Below are 24,528 nucleotides of genomic sequence, written 5' to 3'. Positions count from 1 at the left end.
TACTGGAAACCGATTCAGGAAACCAGTTTGGAAGATCGCTTTGCTAGCGTTCCCAATTGATCACACGAACGTGGTTTTCAAAATCACTTCACGTAAAGCGATCTTGTTGCACTAGAAATGCTCTCAGTGGGGTGACACGTTTCGCGGGAAATTCGAAACCGCAGCGTAGGCATTCTACACCTGTCGTATGGAGTAGCGCGCTCAAAATGTGCGAAGATCGCTTCGCGAAGAACGGTTGTGTCCTCACTTGCGCTAAAACCAGTTTACCGAGGCGAAGTGATCTTGAGAACTACATCGCGAGGTGGTTTTCTGAACCCGTTCGGAAGACCGCTTCAACCGTTCTCACTACATGTTAAACTAGTTTCCACTAAACTAGTTTTAGGAAGGTAGTGAGAACGGTGTCATAGTGGCTGACCTTATAGACAGCACATATTACTCTCGGGCCTTTTTATCAAAGTGGAGATAATGGCAGTGTTGGGATTTGAACTCACAACTATTAAATATTACTCACAACCTTGCAATTATGAGTCCAATGCTTTAACCACTAGACTATATGACCCCTGTCGTCTAAATCCATCATATTATTACAATTAATATTATCATATATACAATCTTCAGACTTACACATTTCATGTACATGTATCTCCAATTTCAATTTCTATTGTTTTTATCAATTATTGTCAGTAGAAACATCAGCCATATTGCAGTACAGTAGATTGTCATCTCTTGGAGAATTGCCATCAACTTAAGTATATACTTGCTATTTTACCTTAGGTCATTGAAAATGGAAGCTTTCTGTTAAAATCTTTCTTTATGCTACAGAGAGAGAGAGAGAGAGAGAGGGAACTATGAAATCAATCAACTCATTGGAAAGGAAATACGCAGAGTAGGGAGAATACAAACAAGCTTTACACATTTTCATAGCAGATGGAGATAATCAATGAAATGTGTATACTGTATAATACATCTAGTACCCTTTATAAAACAAACCTTTATCACATTTCCATCAATTTTCATAAAAGTCTGCCCTCCTATCTTTCTATAATTCCAAATTTTATTTGCACATGAAAGGCACCCTCCTATATTTCCCACAGCAAAGGGAGAAAGAAAAGGCAACCACCTGAAACAAATATGAGAAAAATGGGAGGGAATTGATGCATGGGATCAGGTACATCCATAAGCGCTTAATCGAATCACCCCCCGCTCCGGGGAATATCACTTGCTTCCTAATTTGTTTCTGAGCTCGAACTCTAATACGATTACATCGCATTCGCATTCACAAAGATTGACACAGTAGTTTCAAATCAGTCTCCAAGTTTCCAGCGAGTTGTGATTTCTTAAAACAGCATTTCTGAGAAGAACGGAGCCAGGTACTTGTACATCAAATTAACCATAAATTTAGGATAAAAGCTTAGCTACATTTACCCAGTCCAAAAGCACTATGGAAAGAAAAAAAAAGGTATACTAAAAGTTTTATTGTTCATTTTGAAAGATTTGAATGTTACCATAAACGTCCAAGTACTATTGAACCTTCACCAAAACCACAGAAAGGCTTCAAGGGTCTATCTCCATAGCAGCAAATGCCTATAACTGCTGAAAATGAGATTAAGGGTTTAACACAACCACACTAACACAATAATGATTGGTGGCAATTAATCAACACTATTTGCTTTGAAATATGAGAAAATTCATCAGGACCAGAAAACTCAAAATCTTGGACCCCTCTTCCTTCACTCAATGAATATTGGATTCTCTAATTCCCGTAGACACTACACAGGCACCACTCAGTTCAGGTAGTCAATGGGTTAGTAAATTAACAGGCCAATGGAACGAATGTGGGAAAACATGCACAGAAATTTCGATTTTCTCTCTGATGCAACAATAATATATCCACGGCAAAAATTAATGATTTTATTTACTTGAATTGACTCAGTTTTAACCCTAAATCTCCCGGGGTATTTTGATTCTTGTCATTCCCGGGGGGGGGGGGGGGGGGGGGGGGGGGGGCATTATGGCCCCCCCTTCAGATCTCAGCCGCGGATTGCGCGATCACAACAAAAATTTGCATGATGGTAGAGAATGACGTAATTTAAGCAGTTGCATTGGTAAATTTCACTGAATTCATATATTTTTATTTTATATGAATTAATTATGCTAATTTATTCATGAAATCATACTTTTTGCTCTGATTCACTAAATAAAGCTCCTAGAATGCTATTTTTTGGTGAAAATACTCTTTATAGCATTCCTAACAATTGTGAATGAAAAAAATTCTGGTACCAAGACTGATTTCTTATGTATTTTATTGTTTTTTAAATTTTTTATGTATTTCTGTGTTTTTTTACTTTTTGTTTTTTATTGTTTTTTCGATGGAAATCGTTCCAGACTTAATTCTGATCGTAAAAAAGGCAAAATTAATTAAGTTTAATCAGTAAAAGTAGAAATAATTATACATTTATGAATTTTGGCTAAATACACAATTTGCATTGGATTTTTACATGAAATCACGTTTATGAGCAATTTTGGGTCTGACATGCACTTACATAATGTTGTGTAATGTCGTAACCGCATACCCGGGTGTCACAAATTTGGTCTCAAAATTTGCGCGAGACTTGAAAGTAAAAAGTCAGTGAGCGGCGAGGTCAAAAAATTTTGCGCAGCAGATATATATCGCGAAAATTGTCGAGGGGGGGGGCCATTATGGTCCCCCCCGGGAGAATTAGGGTTAAGAAAGATACTTGAACACAGTTCATTAAAAAGTAAGTAAGATCTGATAGAGTGATAGGAATAAATTCGAACCCGCTCCATCCCCCCCAAAAAAAATCTGTCCCCACATGACTAATCCCCCCCTAGGAATGATTCCCCTAAAATCCTGCTCTCTCTCTCCGATTTGAGTGCTAGCTCAATAGAACTAATCTTATCTTGTTATACCAAACCGATGCGATTGGTATTTTAATCAGTTGTAATACACATAATTTTCTTGACTGATCTAATCAACAATGGTGTATGAGAGATTGTATTTTATTGGTACATGAATGTATTTGCTTTTAATATGGAGGCAGAAGGGCGTGAAAAACATCATATGCCATTATTGCTCTCAATAACTAGCAGTTTCTCAATAAAAAAAAAATTAAATGTGTAATATAATGGGAGTCGTGTGTTATGCCTAATCACAGAACACAGAATTTTAACTGCAAGTAAAATATAAAATTTTACATTAATTTTATGCTGACAATGAAGACTATATTTTCATAATTGAGTTTATGTGCATACAGACAAACATTGTACATTTTCACTCAGAAAATGCGAGGAATATTGTGTTACACAACATGTATAGCCTCTTTTAATAATTATGCCTGTTAAGCTAGCATACATGTAGATTGCAAATATTGTGCACAAATACATGCAAGAGCTGATGCTCACCAAAAATCTACAAGAACTACAAGAAAAACTTCCCTCTGGAGCTGAGAGAAAATACAATGTAATTCGATCTTGTTCATCTCACTTGGTCAAGATGGAGAAAAATGATACTTCTGTACACTATTAAAAGAAATGGTATCTGACAGTTTGTAGAATGGATTGCCAAACATAGTAGTAATTACCTGAATATATACTCCAATTCAAGGACAAATTTGTCTTTTTTTTTAATTTGATGCAAGAATGAATTTTTCAGTTTCACCCTTTTTCTGGGGGGGGGGGGCAGAAATTTGAGGGCATTTGAAAGGAGACTTGAATAAATATTCAGAAGGCCCTGTTTCTCGCGATCTTGATGATAATCTGGACCTCCATTTCTTAGTACTGAACACGCTTGCTATTATTTTTCATCACACCACCTGCACATGATGCGAGGTGACGAGACCGAAACGCGACACTGCTCAAAGATAATAATCGTGATGTCTAATTCTGATGGCATTGCTAATTCAGCAGGTATGTACATCCACATGTACAAGCATGATAATCTAATGCGGCATCTCTTCACCCACCCCCCCCCCCCCATTGCTCGACTCAGCGGAGATAATGAGACTACCAAAAGTTGATGCACTATGGAAAAAGATCCTATCCACTGTAAAAATGCTTTTTAAAATCTTAAGCACATTGTTTAAGCCCGACATTCTAACAACTATTCTTTACATTTTTGAACAATTTTTTTTTAACTTTTAAACAGGTTGTTGAAAAATTTAAACAATTTCTTATGAGTTCAATCTTTTAGTTCATAGAGTAAACAGGTTTAAACAACATGCTTGAAATTTTAAGCAGCATTTTGACCATGTTGTGTAACTTAAAATTCTATATCCAGGGCAACCTATGAAAGTCAACTGATGCATCAAGACTGCCTGATCCAGTCCCTTTTCAGAAATAAATGTGAAGCATCTACCCCTTCTATACATGGGAGTGAGGGGTAAATTTGGCCCTGAAATGCCCCCAAAAACTAGAAAAGAGCCCTAAAAAATCACGTAGGATCCAATGTAAATTGTGACACAATGTAATGAATTTTGACTTGTGAGCCCCAAAAAATAGTCCTGGGAACTGTTTCAATATAGCCATAACCACATTTTCAATCATTAGTTTATGTAGCTTTTGAACCTTGCAACAAAATAGGACGCAGCTTTACATGGTTCGCCATGATACAATGCAGACTTGAATACAGCTGTACATGTACCCTTAATTGTATAATCTTCAATATTACAGGGCCCTGCATTCGTTTTATTAAAAGCAAAGAATTTTCACATTTCAATAATGGGCTCCAAGTTTTTTTTTAGCCCTGTTCAACTGTCTTTTTGCACAGAACTCTCTTCCTCTTTGTATCCTCTTCCTCCTTGCCTCCCACCTCTATTAAACTCCTCTCCATAAAATTCCTAGCCCCATATGTTTTGCTCATCAGTACTTTCAATTGTGATCTATGAAACTGATCTTGACCACAATTACAGCTCATAAACTTCTAGACAGTTCTGGTTTCGACAATTCTTCATCTACATGTATGTATGTACATGAAACCCTACCCCTCCCCACTTTTGACAGCCCCCCCCCCCAATCCAGAAAGGACTATCCTCAAAATCCTGATGGGGGGGGGGCAGAAAACTATTTTAGACAGACAGGCTTTGATGGAAGCTGTACATGGACAGATCTCTTCATCTTCCAAGGACTTGCCTCATCCATTTCAAATGAGTCTGCCATGTTCTTAAACATGTCATCGATTAATAGCAAATATCTGTAATAAATTTGGTAATGGCCAATAATATTCCATGACTTCCAGTGAATTGTTCAAAGTGATATTCTAAAAAAAAATCATAAAATGTTTGTGTGAAACCAGGCCACGGACAGTTTACAAACAATGAGTTCATATCTACATAAGATAAGGGAGGAGGAGTTTCACAAACTGGGATAAATATCAAATACTACATAGAACCAACGACTAATAAGAAACAAAACAGTCTTGAAATTTTATACTGATTTTAAAACTGACTTGACATTCATGCTAACAATTCATTTTGATGTTGTCAGTGATTCGGCCTGGGCAAAAAACATAAATGCATCTTCTTTTATTTGAATTTTCTTTTGAAATTATCACATTAAATACACTTCATGGAGCAGACTCCAAAATGATCTTGTTTGGAGGCCATAAAGCTTGAACCCTCCTACATGTAAGATCAAAACTAAAAACAAATACCACATTGACACTTTCGTATATCCTGTACCAGAAAGTAATTAATTAAAGGGGAATCCAGCCTTGGCCATAAAATGTTGTGTTGGGAAAGAAAAAAATAAATTAACAGAATGGTGAAAGTTTGAAAGAAATCGGACAAGCAATAAGAATGTAATAGCTGCTTTAAAATTGAGATCACTAATACTATGTAGATTTCAAATTGGCAACTGAGTAAGTAAATTATGACAAGGGGCAAGGACAACTTTCCCATAGGCCATGTACTTTATTATCAGGGATTTGTGGTTTTCTCCTTAGTACCCATTCCCCTGGGGCAGTAATCTAAATATAACCCAGGTAGTATATTGTTTTATGTCCTCATGAAAGAAAAATATGATTTAAAATAAAACTTTTGGAGAAAATGAAATTTTAGCAATAATATGTATTGGAGTACATGGAAGAGTAGTCCTTGCCTTACATCACTATGACATCCCATATGCAGCCGATTTGAAGTCTCCATGAGTATAGTGATTACCAATATTTAATACTTTTAAAAATTCATAACTTTCTTGTTGTTTGTCCAAAATTGTTCAAACTTTCACCAATCAACTTGACTGATTTTTCTTTTCCTTGTAAAAACAAGTTTTCATTTGGGTTGGATTCCCCTTTAATTCTTATATTAGTATCCTAATATCCATGGCTTTTATCGTCTCTTGCTAATATTCTTTTTTCTGAAGATGTAGTCAAACCATCGATTGCTGCAGCAGATTTCTTTTGAACATGTTCTACATAATATATCAGGTAGTTACATGTAGTTACACAACTTGCAAATAATTGCATCACAGTACTGTACAGAAAAGACAAGTCTGTCAGGTGGTAGGTCTTTATATTTTATCTGTTGAATGCAGCTGATTCAACTTAAATGATCAAATCCTAAAGTTTGGCAAAGCTGGTACTCAAGTCAAGAATAACACTCCAATTAAATAATTTCCATCTGTAAACAAACAGGGGTGTATACAAGTAATTTGTGAGTTTTAAATTACGCCCTGCATAGAATCTGACTTACTTGCATGATAAATAGCACAGGATGACAATAACATAAACAAAATTGAGTAATTTAGATAAGTATTTGTTCAATAATTCACCACTGTTTTGCAGCATTATACAACTCAATTCACTTCACTTTCCGCGACTACATTGTGTTTTCTTAGAAAATATGTATACAAGTACACTACCCTTTACTTGAACTTTACATATATTACAATACATGACATGGAGAACACTTGAAAACACTCCTTGCTAGGCATGATCATCAACACATCATACATGTCCCTCTCAAAACAATGCAAACAATATGAAGATATTTCTGAGACAGCAAACAATTATCGATCAATCTCTCTCAACAATGTGCAAAGGTCGCCCAAGCAACCCCTACAAACAGGGGACGGCTCAAGGCCGGTCCCTCCCATCTCCTAATCCGACACTCGAAATGGGTAATTCACATCAGGGGAGCATTTCATGAAACACATAGTCACCGATTACATTGTTACAAGCTACCGAAATCCTTGCATCTGATTGGCTCAGAACGAATAAGTGAGTGATGATATTTGCTTTGTGAAAATCTCCCCTGATGACACGAGGGAGAGCCCCATTAGGAGAAAAGGAAAACGCGGAAATGAAGAGCTCTTGCACCACATGTCGTTTCCGTTATAAGAAAAGGTCAGGTTGTTGGTCACCAAATTACACTTTTTGTCCAATTTGGAGAGAAAAAGGAGGGAAGTAAAGAGCAAGAAGAGTCCAAGGTAATTTCACATCTAACCCTGAAAGCAGTAAAATAGGGGTATATGTTTGTTTGTTGTTTTGATTCTTTATTAAAAAATCACACCCGTCAAAACTGACGGCCGGCCTAACAAGGCCTATGAGTGATGACATCAAAATGTATAACAGTCACATACAATTACAGGAAAAATTAAATCATAAGGTATTCACAGAGTAAACTTAACATTTCAGGAAAAAAAAAATTAAAAAGATACATGTATAGTGAGAAATGGGACATTCATGAACTTCCACTCAACTTGTTTTAATTTGAAAGGATGCTTGCCTCTACAGTACAGATTGATACCATCATAAATATGAATGATACTTCAATTGTGTTCAAACGATTTCCTTTTTGTTAAGTTTCCGACTGTTTTGCAATTTCCAAAACGAAAGTGATTCACATCCATTCACAGGTGATCATGTATTTTTTTTTTATTCATTTATTTTTCATTTTATTCATTTTTTATTTTTATTTGTTTCTTTATTGTTATTATTATTATTTTTTTTTAGGGGGGTAATTCTATGATATTCCATGTTTATAACAATATGTCTATTTACACAGTGTAGCTACATGTACATGTACTCTTTTAGCTGAGCCATCATCCATGGGCTAACATGCATTCAAGGAATAAATCCTAATGGCAACCTTCTCACCGCACCTGGGTCAAGTGCAGCAAATATGGACAAATTTCTTGCCTAATTCAAGGAAATGTTTGGGCCAGTCAAATGATCAGCAAGGTGAAAATTTATGAATACACGAACATTCCATGAACAAAACATGCTTGAGTTGCAACCAAACAGCTTTCGAAACCTGATCCCAGACTCACAAAAGAAAACCCCCCCAAAAAAATAGTTGCTTAACGCAGCGATGGGGGTGAGACAAGTACAGTAGCTTCACCAAGGTTGTCTGTTAGATACCTAAACAATGATAACAACGAATACTCATTAAAAAGAAAAAGGTCACCAGCAAATAGCCGGGATGATTGGGAGGAAATTTCCGGGAGTACAGTGAGTGACCTTGCTCTTGTTAATTACGGCGCAGGGGGAAGGTTCAAATGCGTATTCAACGGGGGTGAAATGGGTGAAATTAATGTGATTCTATTTGCAGGAATAATGATACATGTAGAAAGAGAAGCAGTATAAAACATCACCCATCAGAAAAAAAAGAGTGGTAGTTACAAGGTGGAAGAGAGAGGGAGAAAGACACCAACAGGGACAGAATGTATGTATCGTTCATCTGCCATTATTTGCATAAAATCTCCTACTTTGCAGTATCGAGTGCAATTAAAATAATTACTATCGGTTCAGCGTGACGCTTTCAGGTATGAAAGAAAAACACATGCATTTTACAATTATTTTGTCACGAGAGGAATTACAAGTACATGTAGGTGGTATATCAGCAATTTCTAACAAAACCATATTTTGACATCAATAAAATGATTAATAAATAGCCAGTGGTCTTGATAACATATACCCTTGTCCCCTCCTATTGGAATCCTCACCTTCAAATGAAAATGTGGAAAGTTAGCGACCCAATATTATACTGGTCAATACTGCATTCTTATTCCTAAGCTAAAATTTTCACTAAAATATTCATGGTACTATTATTTCAAGCGGCTACTCCACGACCTAATCCATGTCTGATCTGTCTACTCTGAACAGCTCCCTGGTTGCTTTAAATCATATTACTGTCTGATACTATAATTGATGGATTACTCGTGTGGGATTGAGGCTCAAATGGGGAAACTTTGAAAATGGGCCTGATTAACTAACATTTAAATTGTCAGGTGGGACTACACATAGATATCACAAGGAATTTGGTCTCTGTTTTTACCACATTGACCCAATTCTAAGCGATTATCTGCAGTTATTATTGTTTTTCACTAAAATGGATCTTAAATTTGCGAAAAATACACTGTCATGAAAAGTTGATGTACAATATCTTTTCACTCTCTGATTCCTCTCCAACCGTCATCAAATACGATGCTAGTGGTTTGTATGTAAACATCAAATTGATATTTTTCTGGCTAAGTGCATAATTTACAGTCATTTGGTAAATGAAAAATCGAAATAAATACTCTTCTAAAATGAACAACTACCTCGTGTCTGTGTGGCGAGCCAGGCATTCTCTTTAATTCAAGTCTGTCTGCCTGTTTGTTTAAAAAATCACTCCTAATGTTCCTGTCTGGGGCATTTTTCCTGCTTCATGTTGATTTATAGCCACACTCTTCATCAATATCCTACTTGAACCGTATAGATGGGGCATTAAAGAGGAGCATTTTCAATTCTCAGTATCAATTGAGATAGATTATAAAACCCCCAACATCCATATCAATCCATTTAGATGTTAAATTCAACTTGACCTCGCAGCATTTATTTTGATTCCATCACAGGTTCAATGGCACAGAAGAGGGCCTGGTAATCACAAAGGTTTGCCAGGGATTGTACCATTGAAAGGGTAGAGCTGATTGGTTCATAATCAGTGTTTTGAAAAAAAAAAATGTATGCATGCAAGAATGATCTTGATTGGCTATTGATATTTTGTGATTATTTACAAACCCTTTGTCTAATACAGAGCTTAAATGTAGTACATCATGTAGTTGGGAGAAAGGCCGAAGTAAAAGAACTAACGTTGCTAATTATTCTGAATTGTACGCCTATGATACAGGTTTTTTTTTAAATGTCATTTAATTTCGAATATGTCTTCACTTTCTAATTTTCCAAGAGAAAGCCACTTCATATGAATCGACAAAAAATTGTGGACCATAAAAAATGATTATTTTATGCCAACATCGGGTGTGTTCCTAATGAATGTCTGTTCATCAACTGCAAATGAAAAAAGTTGAAAATCATTGCATGTATATATATATACATGTACATGCCAGGAACCTTTTTTGAAGTCAGGCAATTTTCATACTTGTACGTTCATAATACTTGCAAGCCTTGAAGCTATGGTCAAAATAAAGATTTTACTGGGTTGATTTAATTTCCTTTTTTAAAATCCATTTTGCGAGGTAGGCCTATCGTGCTCGAACATTCAAAAGAATACAGCATTTTTCAATAACTCCCTCAAATGTCACATATTCAGCGGAATAAGCATCTATTATTCATGAAAGACCTACATACAGATTTAAATGTAGTTCACTCTCATACGGTAAAGCATATATTTTTATTGGCTTCATATTGGCTTCTTTATTGAAATATCAAAAATAGAATGATCATGAAAGTTATTTCTGAGTTCTGACTATAGTACAAGGTCTCGGAGTTGACATTCTCTTTAAGGGGAAGTTCACCCTGACAAAAGTTTATTGTAAAAATAGCAGAAAAAATAATGAAAAATATTGCTGAAGGTTTGAGAAAAATCCACCAAAGATTAAAAAAGTTATTAGAATTATGATTATTTGATTTGTGGCGTCGTATGCGAGCAGCTTTCCTAAATATTGTATGGTAAAATATCAATGAAATGTAATTTTCTCAAAAAATTGGAAATGGTTTTTCTGTACCTTTAGTATGTTAATATACAAATCATTTCACATCCATTCCTATAAAGAAAACAAAAACACGTATTATCATGAACCATTAAAAATTCGAAATAAATGCATTTTATATTACATAACATATGGGGCAGCTGCTCATTTACAACGTCACAAATCCAAAACTGAAAATTCTAATATCTTTCTTAATCGTTAATGGGTTTTCATCAAACCTTCACCAATATTTTTTTTCTGCCATTTTTACAACAAGTTTTCCTTCAGGGTGAACTTCCCCTTTAACGTACAGGTACATGTATGTGGTGTTTCATAAGGCTGTCCGTATGTTATGCAAGACATACTTTAGTCACAACTGATGGCATGTTATAGCGTTAAATTACATAGTGAGAATGAACTTTCTTATCGCTAATCAAATTTTGACAAATAATAAAATTTGCATTCAAATACTTATAAAATAATGACAGTTGGATATATATAGCACTTTTGCATGAGGATAGAAAGCAAAAACCCCTGCTTTAGCTCGAGCTAACAGTGCATTCAAGGAATTGAAGATAAATACCAGTAGTAGTAATGATCGAACAATGAGTTAAAAAAGAATCTAAATAAGCAGGGAATTCCATCAAATGTCGGGTATTTCTCCAGGCAATGGTAAGACTGTCCCACAAATGTTTTCTGGGTTAGTTATCATCAGAATTATAGGTTTTGAGCTAAGATTTGAAGATTTCACAAAGATAAGTTTACATTAATGTACCAGATCTAGATATGCTAGTATATGGTGACAATTAACCTTGATTTAAAAGACTTTCTCATGAAATAATTGTTGGCAGCAACTACTTTCTTTTACCTTTAATCCTGCCAAGTACCCATTCCTTATATAATGTACAAGTGGTCATTGAAGCAGGTTTGACTGTCCATAAAAATATGCAAAGGTTCAGGACTGTAAACAGGATGGGTATATAAGAATGCCTTTAAAAATATGGTAATGCTACATGCTATAATCATGTACGATGTAGAGCTTTGCTACTTTGGTAGCGTATATATTGGTATTGAGTGGCTTCCAATAATTATAACAGACATTGATGCAACGAGTGAGCAGGCGCTCACAACTATTTATATCCCTAAATTAAAATGAGAAGTGACGGCTATTTTTACAGCACGAGATTGAATGGTGTATATTGGGGCTTTCACACTTGGCCGGCGTACAATGTACATGATTGCATACATGTACATGTACTTGAAATTCTGTAGTATTGCATATAACAAGTGTGTAATTGCACATAACACATATGTAGATTCTTTAACCCACTGATTGCTGGAACCGGGTGATCCTTGTACAAAACCTTTATGGGGATAACAGAATAGTAGTCAACAGCTTTAACACATTTGTAGGGAGTCTAACATGTAAATTTGCTGGCATGTTTACAGTTCTCTCATACATGGACAGCCTGAGGGCAGACAAGAAAGAAAAAGGAATTCTCATTTTTTAATCAGAAAGGAACATTTGGTGTAAATTTACATATATTTGCATCTAGACTCGCATAAATTTGCATCCATCTTGCTTGCATGTGCACACCACTTCGCATTCATGAAGATTGTACTGCCAGTATAAATAGGCATCTATAGGATACTCAGTGGGCTACGCTATGCAACTCTGCATATAAGCTGATTGGGAATTAAATATTATATTCAGCCTAAAGCACCCTTTTAATGAGTCATTTTAAAGGTCTGTACATTTACACACAGAACAGTTTTTAAAAAGAGCCCCCCCCCCTTTCGCAGCCCCTATTATGTCAAATAAGTGAAGGGCATGGATGAATCTTCCTTTATTGTCAGTCTTTCCAATGTCTGCTTTGTAATATAGATGAAAAATCAAAACCAAATTAAAAGTAGTATCTTTTGATGGTATAATGTGAACACCTTTATTCATGTATATAGGCTCTTAGAAATGGATGGCACTAAATAAACCATGGCAATCGGAAAAGCAATTCAGACTAAATAATGGATAATACTGGATCCTTGACCAACTTTTTCACTCTCTGAATAGCTGGTATCTGCTTAATAGAGTATTGATGAATATGCTTCATGAATAGGGAGATGCACTTAAGAGAGAATAGCATCCATAGAAGTGGTTTCAATTAATCTAAACGAGCTCGGAGGATCTCCATTCAACATGTTGTACGACAGAAGAATCAAGCACGAGCAAAATTTTACCACATTGAAGCTACATGTATTTCCATTATTGCATCATGAAAACCCGGGCCTATGGCAATTGTTTCACTTGAATGTAAAACCTATCAAGGCTCAGCTGTGATTTTTCAGGAATCAATTCCTTGAGAAAATAGGAAGGTGGAATACTGTTTTTTGTTTGTTATCAATTTATAAGTGTGTACTGTAGTAAGTACCCGATACTACCCCAGAACTTTGGAGGAAAACTGCCAGAAAAAGTAAGGATTTATCTTCACAAGTCTCCTAAGATTTGTTGAAGACTCGCCTGTACTCAGAAGGCTGGAGTCTATGATTAGTCAAGACAGATTGTTTGTTTCTCAGCTTCGTGTATAAGCCTGCTGCGTTATCCCAGGGATATGCATGTATCCTGGGAATGCCATGACATGACCTGAAAAGCAGCAAGAAAACCCTAAAACCTGTATGTTCTGTACAATATAACACCTCCAAAAAGCCTGGAATGGGAAGTTGTCAGGGCCTGAAATAAAGCAAAAGCCTAAAGACTGGTTATCTCTGTTATCTAAATTATATCATGTAGTAACGCTGTTTAAATTTCTAAGTGATTGTTTATTAAACAATATTTTAATCAATATTTTAACAACCTTTCAACTGCTTTAAAAGTGGGATCCCTCTCGGACCTATGCAGGAGCAGTGTTTGGACCTCCAAGCCTGTCTCACACCTTTGCGCTTGGGCTTGCGTTCAGCTGCGTATGGCCTGAACGCAGACAAACACAGTCAAAGGCAACAGAACACAATGAAACGAGCTAAGGTCAATGACCATGATGACGATGACGGATTCTCGTATAGCGCTGGTATCCACCTCTGCTGGCCGGTCATGGCACTTGCTCAAAAATAGGAAAATACATGGACAAAGGCATAATTGCGTTCAAGCTTGGTAGTTTGAACATCTGCAACTACATGCAACCGAATCCATGTAAGCAAAAATGAGAGACAACGAGCAAATGCTAGCAAGTACGCGTGAGGATGAGCAACAACGATCAACAGCAAGTGGCTTTATACACAGGAATTAATGCAGCTTAGAGCTCAATTTACCTACTAAAAATTATTACACTTCTAACTTGCATCATCTTGCATTACTGTGTGCAACTTTGTACGAGCTCTGATGAGCTCGTGCGCAAAAATGTGATTGCTACCGAATACTTGGTTGCGTAGTACGCCACCTTAGGCAGCGTATAGCTGATTTCGGCTAACGTAACAATACGCAGCTTACAACGCAAAGGTGTGAGCCAAGCTTCACATTGCGACACAGAAGAATATATTCACATCTGAGCTATTAAAATTTCTCAAAGATTAACATTTACGCAAATTTATTCAAAACAAGTGTATATTTAGACGAACCTTCTAAGCAGCGTCCTTTGAATAGTACTCTCTGCTCTAGGCGGAATTGATGCATGGGCTCCAAGGAGGAGAAGTTGACTTCACGTGAGATAGCTTTGCATTTCAAGATCTTCTTAGGCACTCTGGCTTCGTGCTCACCATCTGGCGCTGATCTGAAATTCGTTTAAAAAAAAAGGAAATAAAAAGAAATTTATCTAAAGTTCTGGTATCAATAACAACTAGAATCTAAAGGAAATGAGGAGTAATTAGTAGTGTTTAAAGCAGGGGTTCTTAGTCATTTGGAAGTGCCACATTTGTTATTTTGAAATTTGTGTTGTGCTACTATCAAATGTGCATAGCGAGTGAACTGAGTCAAACATCAAAGTTATCATAAATAATCATATGTGAATCTCTTATTATTTGAGAAATTTTACCAAATATTCACCAATATTTTTCTCTATCATTTTATTGAAACCAACCCATTGTTAAAGGTTTTGGAACTACATGTAAAGCCCCCATCACACTTATTCCAAGGCAGAATTGGCCTGAATGAAAGGACTATTGTTTGACCACCAGTTGGTCATTTAAATCTACTTCGAACACCGTTCGAAAATATCCCTCGAATATTTTGAACATGACCAAAACCTTCAGGACGGCCAAAAGAAATGACAAAAATATTTCGAATGCACTCAGAATGCAGTCAGGATATTTAGAATGCCCCTAGAATGTCCAAGAACGTAGCACAAATTATCAATCTGACTCCATTGCGGTTCATTTTGACTAGTGTATGATGATACACCTGGTCAATTTACTGAATTTCAACTCCAGTTTGGTGAATTCATAAGTTCCTTCCAAAAATTTCTAGATTTTTTGAATATTTTTTTCTTTCCAGCTTCTGCTTGATTCCTGCTGATTCCGAATAAGTGTGATGGGGGCTAAAAGGATATGATATGAACAACAGACAATATGAAATTTAATGCAAGATAAACTTACAAATCATCATGACCTTGCCACATGATTTTGCCTGAATCTGCATCTCGAAGGTTCATCCAATTTCTGTAAGAAGATTGGCTAGTCAAGGAAGATGTCAAAAGAACTTTTACATAAAAAATGTCATTAGTCTTTAAAAATAAACCTAAAGCAGGACCAAATTCTACTCTACCCCATACACATTTAAAGACTAGTAGATGAGTTTTTCTCTGCATGCAGTTGGAATTCATGCCTCCACCATTGCCAGAACAAACTTCTATAAGTTTGAATAATGACCTGTGTGACCTTTGACCCTGAACAGCCCCCCCCCCCCCCTAACATCTAATATTCATAACGCATGAGACATCTCTGCCAGTTTGGAGTCGGGCCTCATCAAATTATTTTATTGTGAAAATGTGATATTTTCAGGTAACGCTATACAAACAGTATACAAAGATTACTTTGATTGGTCATTGCTATTTTGTGATTGATTGAAGTTGAGGATCTCCTTTAGATGTTAACTTGGTATTGACAAGAGCATTGAAAAAGGCAACAACAAACAAATTTCATGAAAGTCAATTTTTCATAAATAAAAATTTCAAACAAGGATGGATATTTGATAAGATGGAATAAACAATGCTGGAGAGCAAATATTTGTTATTATCAAACATGATTGTCACATTTGGTTCTGGGCCCTTCTAACACTAAGCACAGTCACTGAAATTAAGAATTCTTTTACAATTGATTGCCCTGATAACCATGTGCAATCAATCGCACAAATCAACAGTACAATTAATTGCTAAGTTTTGAGTTACTGGTTCCTGGTAGGCCCAATACTTGATTTGATGGGGAAGGGAGTCCGGACACTTCTGATTCTTGAAGCTGTGGGCCGGCAGCACTTCAAGTTTTTAATTTTCAAAGGCAAAATGAGCGTTTTCAAATGGCCATCAAAAACTCAGGGTGAAAATGCAGTTAGAGAGAGTACAATATTCACTATTGGCTTGATAGTCGAATAGGCCAGCTTTTGCCAAGTGAACAAAATAAAAATCCATAAATGCAGATCCGCTATAAACATTGGGATGGAATCCACAAGGCTTTGCTTAGGGAAGATGAAATGTGTTTCAAAGGCAAAATGAGCATTTTCAAATGGCCATCAAAAACTCAGGGTGAAAATGCACTTCGGGAGAGTACAATATTCACTAGAACATTGACTTGATAGTGAGATAGGCCAGCTTATGTCAAGTGAACAAAATGAAAATTAATGAATGCAGATCCGCTAACATTGGGATGGAATCCAGGAGACTCAGCTTTATAAAAAAATTATAAGGAAGGTGAAATGTATTTACATGGAGGTATTGTGTTGATGCTACCAAAGAAAACATGTTTTTGTTTTCATGGACACAACTACACGTAGATCTCAAAGAGCCATGTTGTGGGTTCAGATTGAGTTTTTTAGTTAAGCTTTTATACAAAAAGGAGAAAAAAAAACATATTTTTCACAACAGCATTTCATCAACTTTTGAGATCTGACAACATTCCATAATATTCAACTGTAAGCCAGTTCGTAGTTCCTTTCTGCACATGATCAAAAGATTCTATGCCTGATCAGAGGAAGGTCATTTGTACTAAAGTGACATGGTGGTTTAAAATCTAATGAGATAAGCACCAACTTTGATGTCTTGATTATTCATGTATTCTTTTGAATTGTGGTTTTCATTTACTTCCACAAAAAAAAAAAAACGCGTCCACGAACGACTGGTTTTCACAGTTTGCCAAGTACATTGTGCAACATGATATGCATTCAAAGTAGGAATGCAACAAATACCTTCATAAAGTGTTCATTGGTGTGCTATTCTAGTCACCTGGTCTATTCAATTTCTTCATCCTGCTATGTAAGGCAAGCTTACGTAATATTTTGCTTTGAAATCTGCCTATCATAATGAAAGAAATGAAAGGTCATTTGACCGAAAATTTTCCATGAGTAACTACGAACTGGTCTATTGATTGGATGAAAAAGTCCCTTATAATACATAAAATACATTTAAAATCCCCTTTCCAAAAAAGTTTGACCATAAAGTAGATGTATCCAAAGTTAATTACCTGAGGTGCATATTCATGGTTTAAAGATAAATACCAGTTATGGAAACGATCACAAAATGAGTTCGAACAGAATCCAATGAAATTACCACCAAAGTGTTTGCAAAAAAATATATTCCAAATACATGTACATGTACTGTAGCTCTGGAAGAAAATGCATAATTGCTGAGAAATGAGCAAAATAAGCACGGAATTACATCTAATGTTGGGTATTTTTTAAAGCAATATTAATACACTGTCCCACATGTGTTAGTGATCATCAGTATTATCGATTTTGAGCTAAGATTTCATGATTTTACAAAAATAAGAATAAATCAATGTAGATAAATGATATCTTGACAATTAACCTTGATCTAAAAGACTTTCTTATGGATACATGTAATTGTTTGCTGCAACTACTGTCTTTTACCTTTAATTTCTAACCTTTATGCTGGTAAAATGCAGTTTCATGCAGGTTTTATCATTCATAGTTTTATTAAGCTCTTTTATAAAAGTCAATGACGCAGTGCTTGCTCCTGATTTCACGAGCGGTGTTCATAGATCATCGTTTGAAAATGACCACCACGTTTGAGCATTAACGACACCGACACTCCATAATCCAACGAAACCACTATGGTATGACCACACGTGTCAGCTCTTTTGTATGTGTGTATGATGGATAACGCATCCAAACCCAGAAATTTTTTCTTGGTTTACATCAAGTGGGTGCTGACTGATTAGCCAATGCCATTTAAATATGATGAGGTACACTGTATTTCAAAATAGTTTCAATGAGGTAACAGATTGCTTTCACGCTTCATAGTGATTAAGATGATGATCACAAAGACGGCTCCTGGATCGACAGAATTTGCTAGGCATGAGGTACATTGTACATGTAAATATAATTGAGCAAGCACCCAATGATGAAGAATATGTGCCTGGACACAGTGCAGGTGCACTGGGTATGAAGTGCAATTTAAAAAAAAGCATGTTTCTTTCAAGAGATTTGACATTATGTGTATTATTTATACACCCAAACAACTACTTTGTCAAATTTAGAATACATATCAATATGTTTTGAACCAAATTCAAAGAGTTAAAGTAATTCCGGAGTGGCTGCGAATAGTGACCAGCTAAACATAAGATTTAGATTTGAATCATGCAGATTTAAAGCTTAAGCTAAAGATTTCAATTTAAATTCTTGAAGATTTGGAAAGTAAATCTATTGAGATTTGAAAAGTAGATCCTATGAGATTTAACAATGAATCCTTAAGATTCAAAATAATTCCGATGTTAGGCTGGTAATATTTCAAATCCGTGACAAATAAAATTTAGAACAAAGTAAAAGAGGGAAATGCTTGGAAAATGTGGCAGGCTATTCTGAGCCTTTGTGGAATGAAAATATAATGAATTCTTTAAAGTAACTAGCGCAAGGAGAAAGCAACATGAAAACCAACTTTAAGATGCTTAAATCACAAAGAGCACAGGGATTTGGTCAGTTTAAGAATATGAGAGGCATGGGGCATACATGTACATATGTGTAACACAGAGGCACATGTATGCAGTTTCATTCACAATACTCCATCAATAAAGTCTACTTCTGCCTTTGGTCTGTGCTGAAAACTATCAAGGGGACAGTTGATCCATCATTTTCAGAGTCAGAGTCAAATATTAGATTAATGTCAAGAGCATATATGATCAAGAAGAAGTCTCAGTCGTCATTAAATTTCATTAGACCGTACTGCTGAAACACTAGGTTCGCGATGCCCATGGTCCGTTGCCAAGCAACAATTTACATCAAATGGACTATCTCACAAAGAAATGTATCTGATTTCTGTCCATGGAGAAATGTAGACAATTCATCTATGTACAATGGAGGGTAGTTGGGACTCAAAATACTGTAGATAAAAGATGGCACTCCTGTAAAGAGCATGACAGATCAAATTTTTTTATTTGCAGTATATTTTTACAATAGATTCAAGAAAATAAAACTTGCATTGAAAATAGGGCCAATGAATGTACATATATAGCTTGAACTGGGTTCCGTCACACAAAGGTTAGCAATCAATTGTACGCTTGATTTTCACGATTGATTGTACATTGTAGTCAATGGAATGGATCATAGGAAAATGTTCTACGATCATTGCTAAACCTTGTGTTACAGGCCCCAGTTTGGGAAATAGATGTGAAGTTATTACCGGCATTAAACACCGCATTATGATTTCCATTCTGAAAGCAAATGATAGAAAAAATTTCAACCATTTACATTATTTTATCACATTTCTGTGTGTCACAAATGTATGTCATATATTTTGCTAGCCCAAAGCTGTTGTGATTTTAGAAATATTTAGGTGGAGGAAGTATAAGTGAAAAAGCTCAGAGAGGGAACTGTACAGTATGTAGCCGAGCCACCAAACAGGCGCCGAGGCCTTCAAGGAAGACATGCTCCTGGGTTCCCATTCACTTCACCTGGGTCAAGTGTAGCACAATGTGGAAACATTCCTTGCTGAAGGAAAATACACCATGGCCAGGATTTGAACCCACAAGCCTCCATACAAAGTTCAGAGACTAATCCACTGGGCCACAGCAGTCCACGCTGAATACTTGGAAGCTACAAGTTACAAAATGTTGTGGTACATGTATGAATGTCTAAAGTAGAAGAAAAAAATTATTATACTGGTCTTGATTGTACGATGACAAGGTCAAGTTTATGCATTCCGGGTATGGTACCAGGTGGGTGTTTCATAAAGCTGTTCGTAAGATACGAATGACTTTACGCACGACTGGTGATCCTTTCTTGTGCTATGTGATATCCCTATGTAATTGATTTATGACCTAAGAACATGTTCCAGTCGTGTGTAAAGTTGTGCGTAACTTTACGAACAGCTTTATGAAACACCCTCCTGGAACTTCTTTTGAGGGGCTCAATACCTGAGCCGATGCTATTCAAAGTTACTGCATGGCATAATGGCTTTAACTTTTTTTTTTTATAAATAATTTCATTAAAAAAAAATCATTCATAAAAAAGGTGGAGTGCAGTGGTTACTCTAGGATGCATAGTACATGTATCAAATTGAATGAATGAAATTTAATAAACCGTATATCGATAGAGTAATGTTCTTGTCACCAGAGACATGTATGCTTGTAAACATCAAGTCTTTGATATTCCTCACATTCACATAAAGACTGCCTGCCCTTTCCTTGACATGTGAATCATTCTGTTTTATACTACTAAAGGACAACACTGATGCAATAATTCAGAAATAATTTCTTATGAGATTCTCCTGGAAGGTACTTTGGTTCCAGTGGAACTCTTGATGACGTATTAGCACTTCCGACGTGGGAATCCCTTCCCCCTCCAAGTTCACAGCAAACAACCATCATCAAAGCTCTTGAATATTCCATAATTCTCTCTCAAATCGCATGCAAGATTGCGTGACAGGTCGTAGAGGTTCTTGACCTGTTCCTCCTAAACTTGTTCCTTCAAGTTATGTTCTCTTTTTTTCTGTATTTACTTGGACTTCTACAGCTACTGTGGCTTGATTAGCGCTACTCAATTAAAACAAATACCTTGGTCTTGAATGTGAATATTGAATAATTAGTGTGAAAACAACACTTATCTTTGAAACCCCTAATTCCATTTTGAACACTGAAAAGTACAAGCAGATAAAGATCACCTTTAATTTAATTAAAGTCAACGAATTGGTTTTTCAACCAGATTATGCAAAACACGAGTGATGTACCTCTCCTTTTAATTTTCTCATTTTGAAGTGAAATGGATTTCTGAATTTCTAAAAGATTTATATAAGAAAGTAACCTGTAGGCCGACAACTCCACATCAACATGGACATACAAGATGAAGCACATGGAGGCACATCACATATAAAACCAATCGCTCCAAGAATGCATTTTGCATTTGCAAGCTTGGTTACAAAGAGAAGAAAACCAGCTAACAATGTTCCTTTCGCCTTCCCTAATTTTGTACATTATCACAGCCTTTCCACTACCTCCGGCTATATGACAGTTGCACTTACAATTACATGCATATTTTCAGGCACATCCAAAGGTGAAAACAATAATCCCAACATGAGACATTATTCGACCATTATTCCCAGCTATTAGTTAGTCAAAAACAAGTTCAGATTATTATTATTCTATTTTGTTTTCCCCTTCCCCTTGTTTTGTATAAATATCAGTTTGGGAACCTACATTTTCAGGCACGTCCAAAGGTGAAAGCAATAATTTCTTACATCATTCAAAGCTATAACAGTTTATAGTCGCAAACAGAAGAAAACAAACTCTCAACATAAAATGCAATACCCCCCGCTTCCACTGGTTTATTTCCAATTCGTCTAATGCCAATTCGTCCAATTGCCAACTCGTCTACTACCATTTGGTCTATCATCGGTTCGTCTACTCACCACATGGTCTACTTTCATTTAGTCTAATGCCCTTCCATCTAATAACCAGTTGGTCCAATAGCCATTCAGTCCATATACCAATTGGTCTAATTAAACTAAAGTGTTAATTGTGCGAAAGGAATGAAAGAAAATGGGTATTAGACCAACTGGTTATTAGACGAAATGGTAATTAGACGAAGTGAAGATTGGACCAAATGGTTGTTAGACAAAATGTCAATTGACGGAATGGCATTAGACTAAATGAAGGTACATGTAGACCATGTGGTGAGTGGACGAGTTGGCAGTGGACGAAGTGGCAATTTACCCTTCCACCAGCCGACCTCCAAGGCAGGCAAGATGCAACAAAGTGTGATAGAATTGTGCATTCCGCTGTCTACTAAAAAGCTTGCTGAAGGGAGAGGAAAAGACCCGAGGATACATAATTCTCATTGATTGAAAACGCTTGCAAGTGCTACACTCTCCATGAAAGAACATAAACCTCCATGAGCCAAAAAGCTGACTCGAACATTTGCAACAATGTTCATACAAATTTGCCAGGGGGGAAATCATCCAGGAAATTCATCCCCTTTTTTTGGTAATTACGAATATATGTAAATCCAAAAGAACACTTTTAAAAAAATATATCAAAGACAGATCATCATATTTTAAACTATTTCTTTCCCCTTTAATTCTGGACTCTAAATCATGATCCTCATGACCACTTCTTATCAGTATTCTGAAACATTGATGTAATTTATCTACAAATGTTATGACATTTAATAGATCAAATGCATGTAGACCTATACATCTATGTATAATGCACACCAACTTGATGCACACCTGATTCTAATCAACATGAAGTTGTGTTCCCACACACATTCACCACTAATCGGAGAATATTTCTCATTCATTATTTTAAACAACAGCAAAATATTGCTATATATACATTTATGTACATGTATACATGTACAGGTTTGAAAGAGTGTAAAAACAGCTTTCATGATGAGAGATCAATAACTTTCTCAATCATCATCGAATAAAGAGTATATACTGCTTTATAAAATGACAAGATTGACAGAGTAAAAAAAAAATTCTTACAGAGGAGGTCACTGGACATTCTGTGCCATAGATCGATTGCAATATCCGGTAAGAATCCTCTTGAAAAAGGGTGCAAAATCTGGATCAATATACATAGGCTATTTTATTACACTACCATCAGCACTGGTTTAAAATCATAAAAATGTATCAAATGTAACCAGGGCAAACAGGTAATAGGAGAGTGTGAGAATTGGATAGGGAAGAAAGAAAGAGGGAAAGGACGAGAACAAGGAAAGAGAGTAGGGAGAGGGGGAGGGGAGAGGAGGAAGGAGAAAGGGAACAGACGGGGGAGGGGAGAAAGGGAACAGAGGGGGGGGGGTTGAGAGGGGGAGAGGGGGTGGAAAAGAGGGAGAAAGGTATTATATAAAGAATACAATGAGAATGAATGGGGAATGGAATAAACAGGAAGAATGAGAAAGGAGTAAAACACACACACACAAAAACAAACGGTTTAAAATACAGAAACAAGTGGAATGCCTCTGGCCGTCTCACCTGCATCACGCGATTCAATATAGCAGCAGTGCTGATTTTGAAAACTACTATAACTCGCACAAGATGTTCAGTGATACTTGGTTACTCTTATTTCCACGTTTTATGAACTAGACCAATACACTTATAGAGATATGATGGCAATTCAACAAATACCCCCAACGTGGCCAAAGTTCTTTGACCTTACATGACCTTTGACCTTGATCATGTGACCTGAAACTCGCACAGGATGTTCAGTGATACTTGATTACTATTATGTCCAAGTTTTATGAACTAGACCAACACACTTTCAAATTTATGGCTGTAATTCAACAAATACCCCAATTTGGCCAAAGTTCATTGACCCTAAATGGCCTTTGACCTTGATCATGTGACCTGAAACTTGCACAGGATGTTCAGTAATACTTGATTACTATTATGTCCAAGTTTCATGAATCAGATCCATAAACTTTCAAAGTTATGATGGTAATTCAACAGATACCCCCAATTCGGCCAAAGTTCATTGACCCTAAATGACCTTTGACCTTGGTCATGTGACGTGAAACTCATGCAGGATGTTCAGTGATACTTGATTAACCTTATGTATAAGTTTCATGAACTAGGTCCATATATTTTCTAAGTTATGATGACATTTCAAAAACTTAACCTTAGGTTAAGATTTTGATGTTGATTCCCCCAACATGGTCTAAGTTCATTGACCCTAAATGACCTTTGACCTTGGTCATGTGACATGAAACTCAGGCAGGATGTTCAGTAATACTTGATTAACCTTATGGCCAAGTTTCATGAACTAGGTCCATATACTTTCTAAGTTATGCTGTCATTTCAAAAACTTAACCTCAGGTTAAGATTTGGTGTTGACGCCGCCGCCGCCGCCGCTGTCGCCGTCGGAAAAGCGGCGCCTATAGTCTCACTCTGCTATGCAGGTGAGACAAAAACAATAATTTGCACATTATAAAATATGAACTCGAACTTGAGATTCAAG

General features: G+C 36.3%; 1 protein-coding gene across 1 annotated transcript in view; it reads right to left on the bottom strand.

Annotated features, from left to right (window-relative positions):
* Positions 1 to 24,528, bottom strand: part of LOC135156659 (retinal rod rhodopsin-sensitive cGMP 3',5'-cyclic phosphodiesterase subunit delta-like) — a 40,394-nt gene that overhangs the window by 2,493 nt on the left and 13,373 nt on the right. Inside the window, exons 2-3 of the mRNA XM_064109556.1 lie at positions 15,505 to 15,567; positions 14,533 to 14,684 (exon numbers count right to left, since the gene is read on the bottom strand). Coding sequence (XP_063965626.1) covers positions 14,533 to 14,684; positions 15,505 to 15,567 — 215 coding nt within the window. The remainder of the gene's footprint in view (positions 1 to 14,532; positions 14,685 to 15,504; positions 15,568 to 24,528) is intronic.

Source organism: Lytechinus pictus, chromosome 14 (assembly GCF_037042905.1).
Source record: "Lytechinus pictus isolate F3 Inbred chromosome 14, Lp3.0, whole genome shotgun sequence".
In the NCBI taxonomy this organism is placed as follows: domain Eukaryota; kingdom Metazoa; phylum Echinodermata; class Echinoidea; order Temnopleuroida; family Toxopneustidae; genus Lytechinus; species Lytechinus pictus.
Note: the sequence above shows the minus strand (reverse complement) of the source record. Positions and strands in the feature narration are given on the sequence as shown.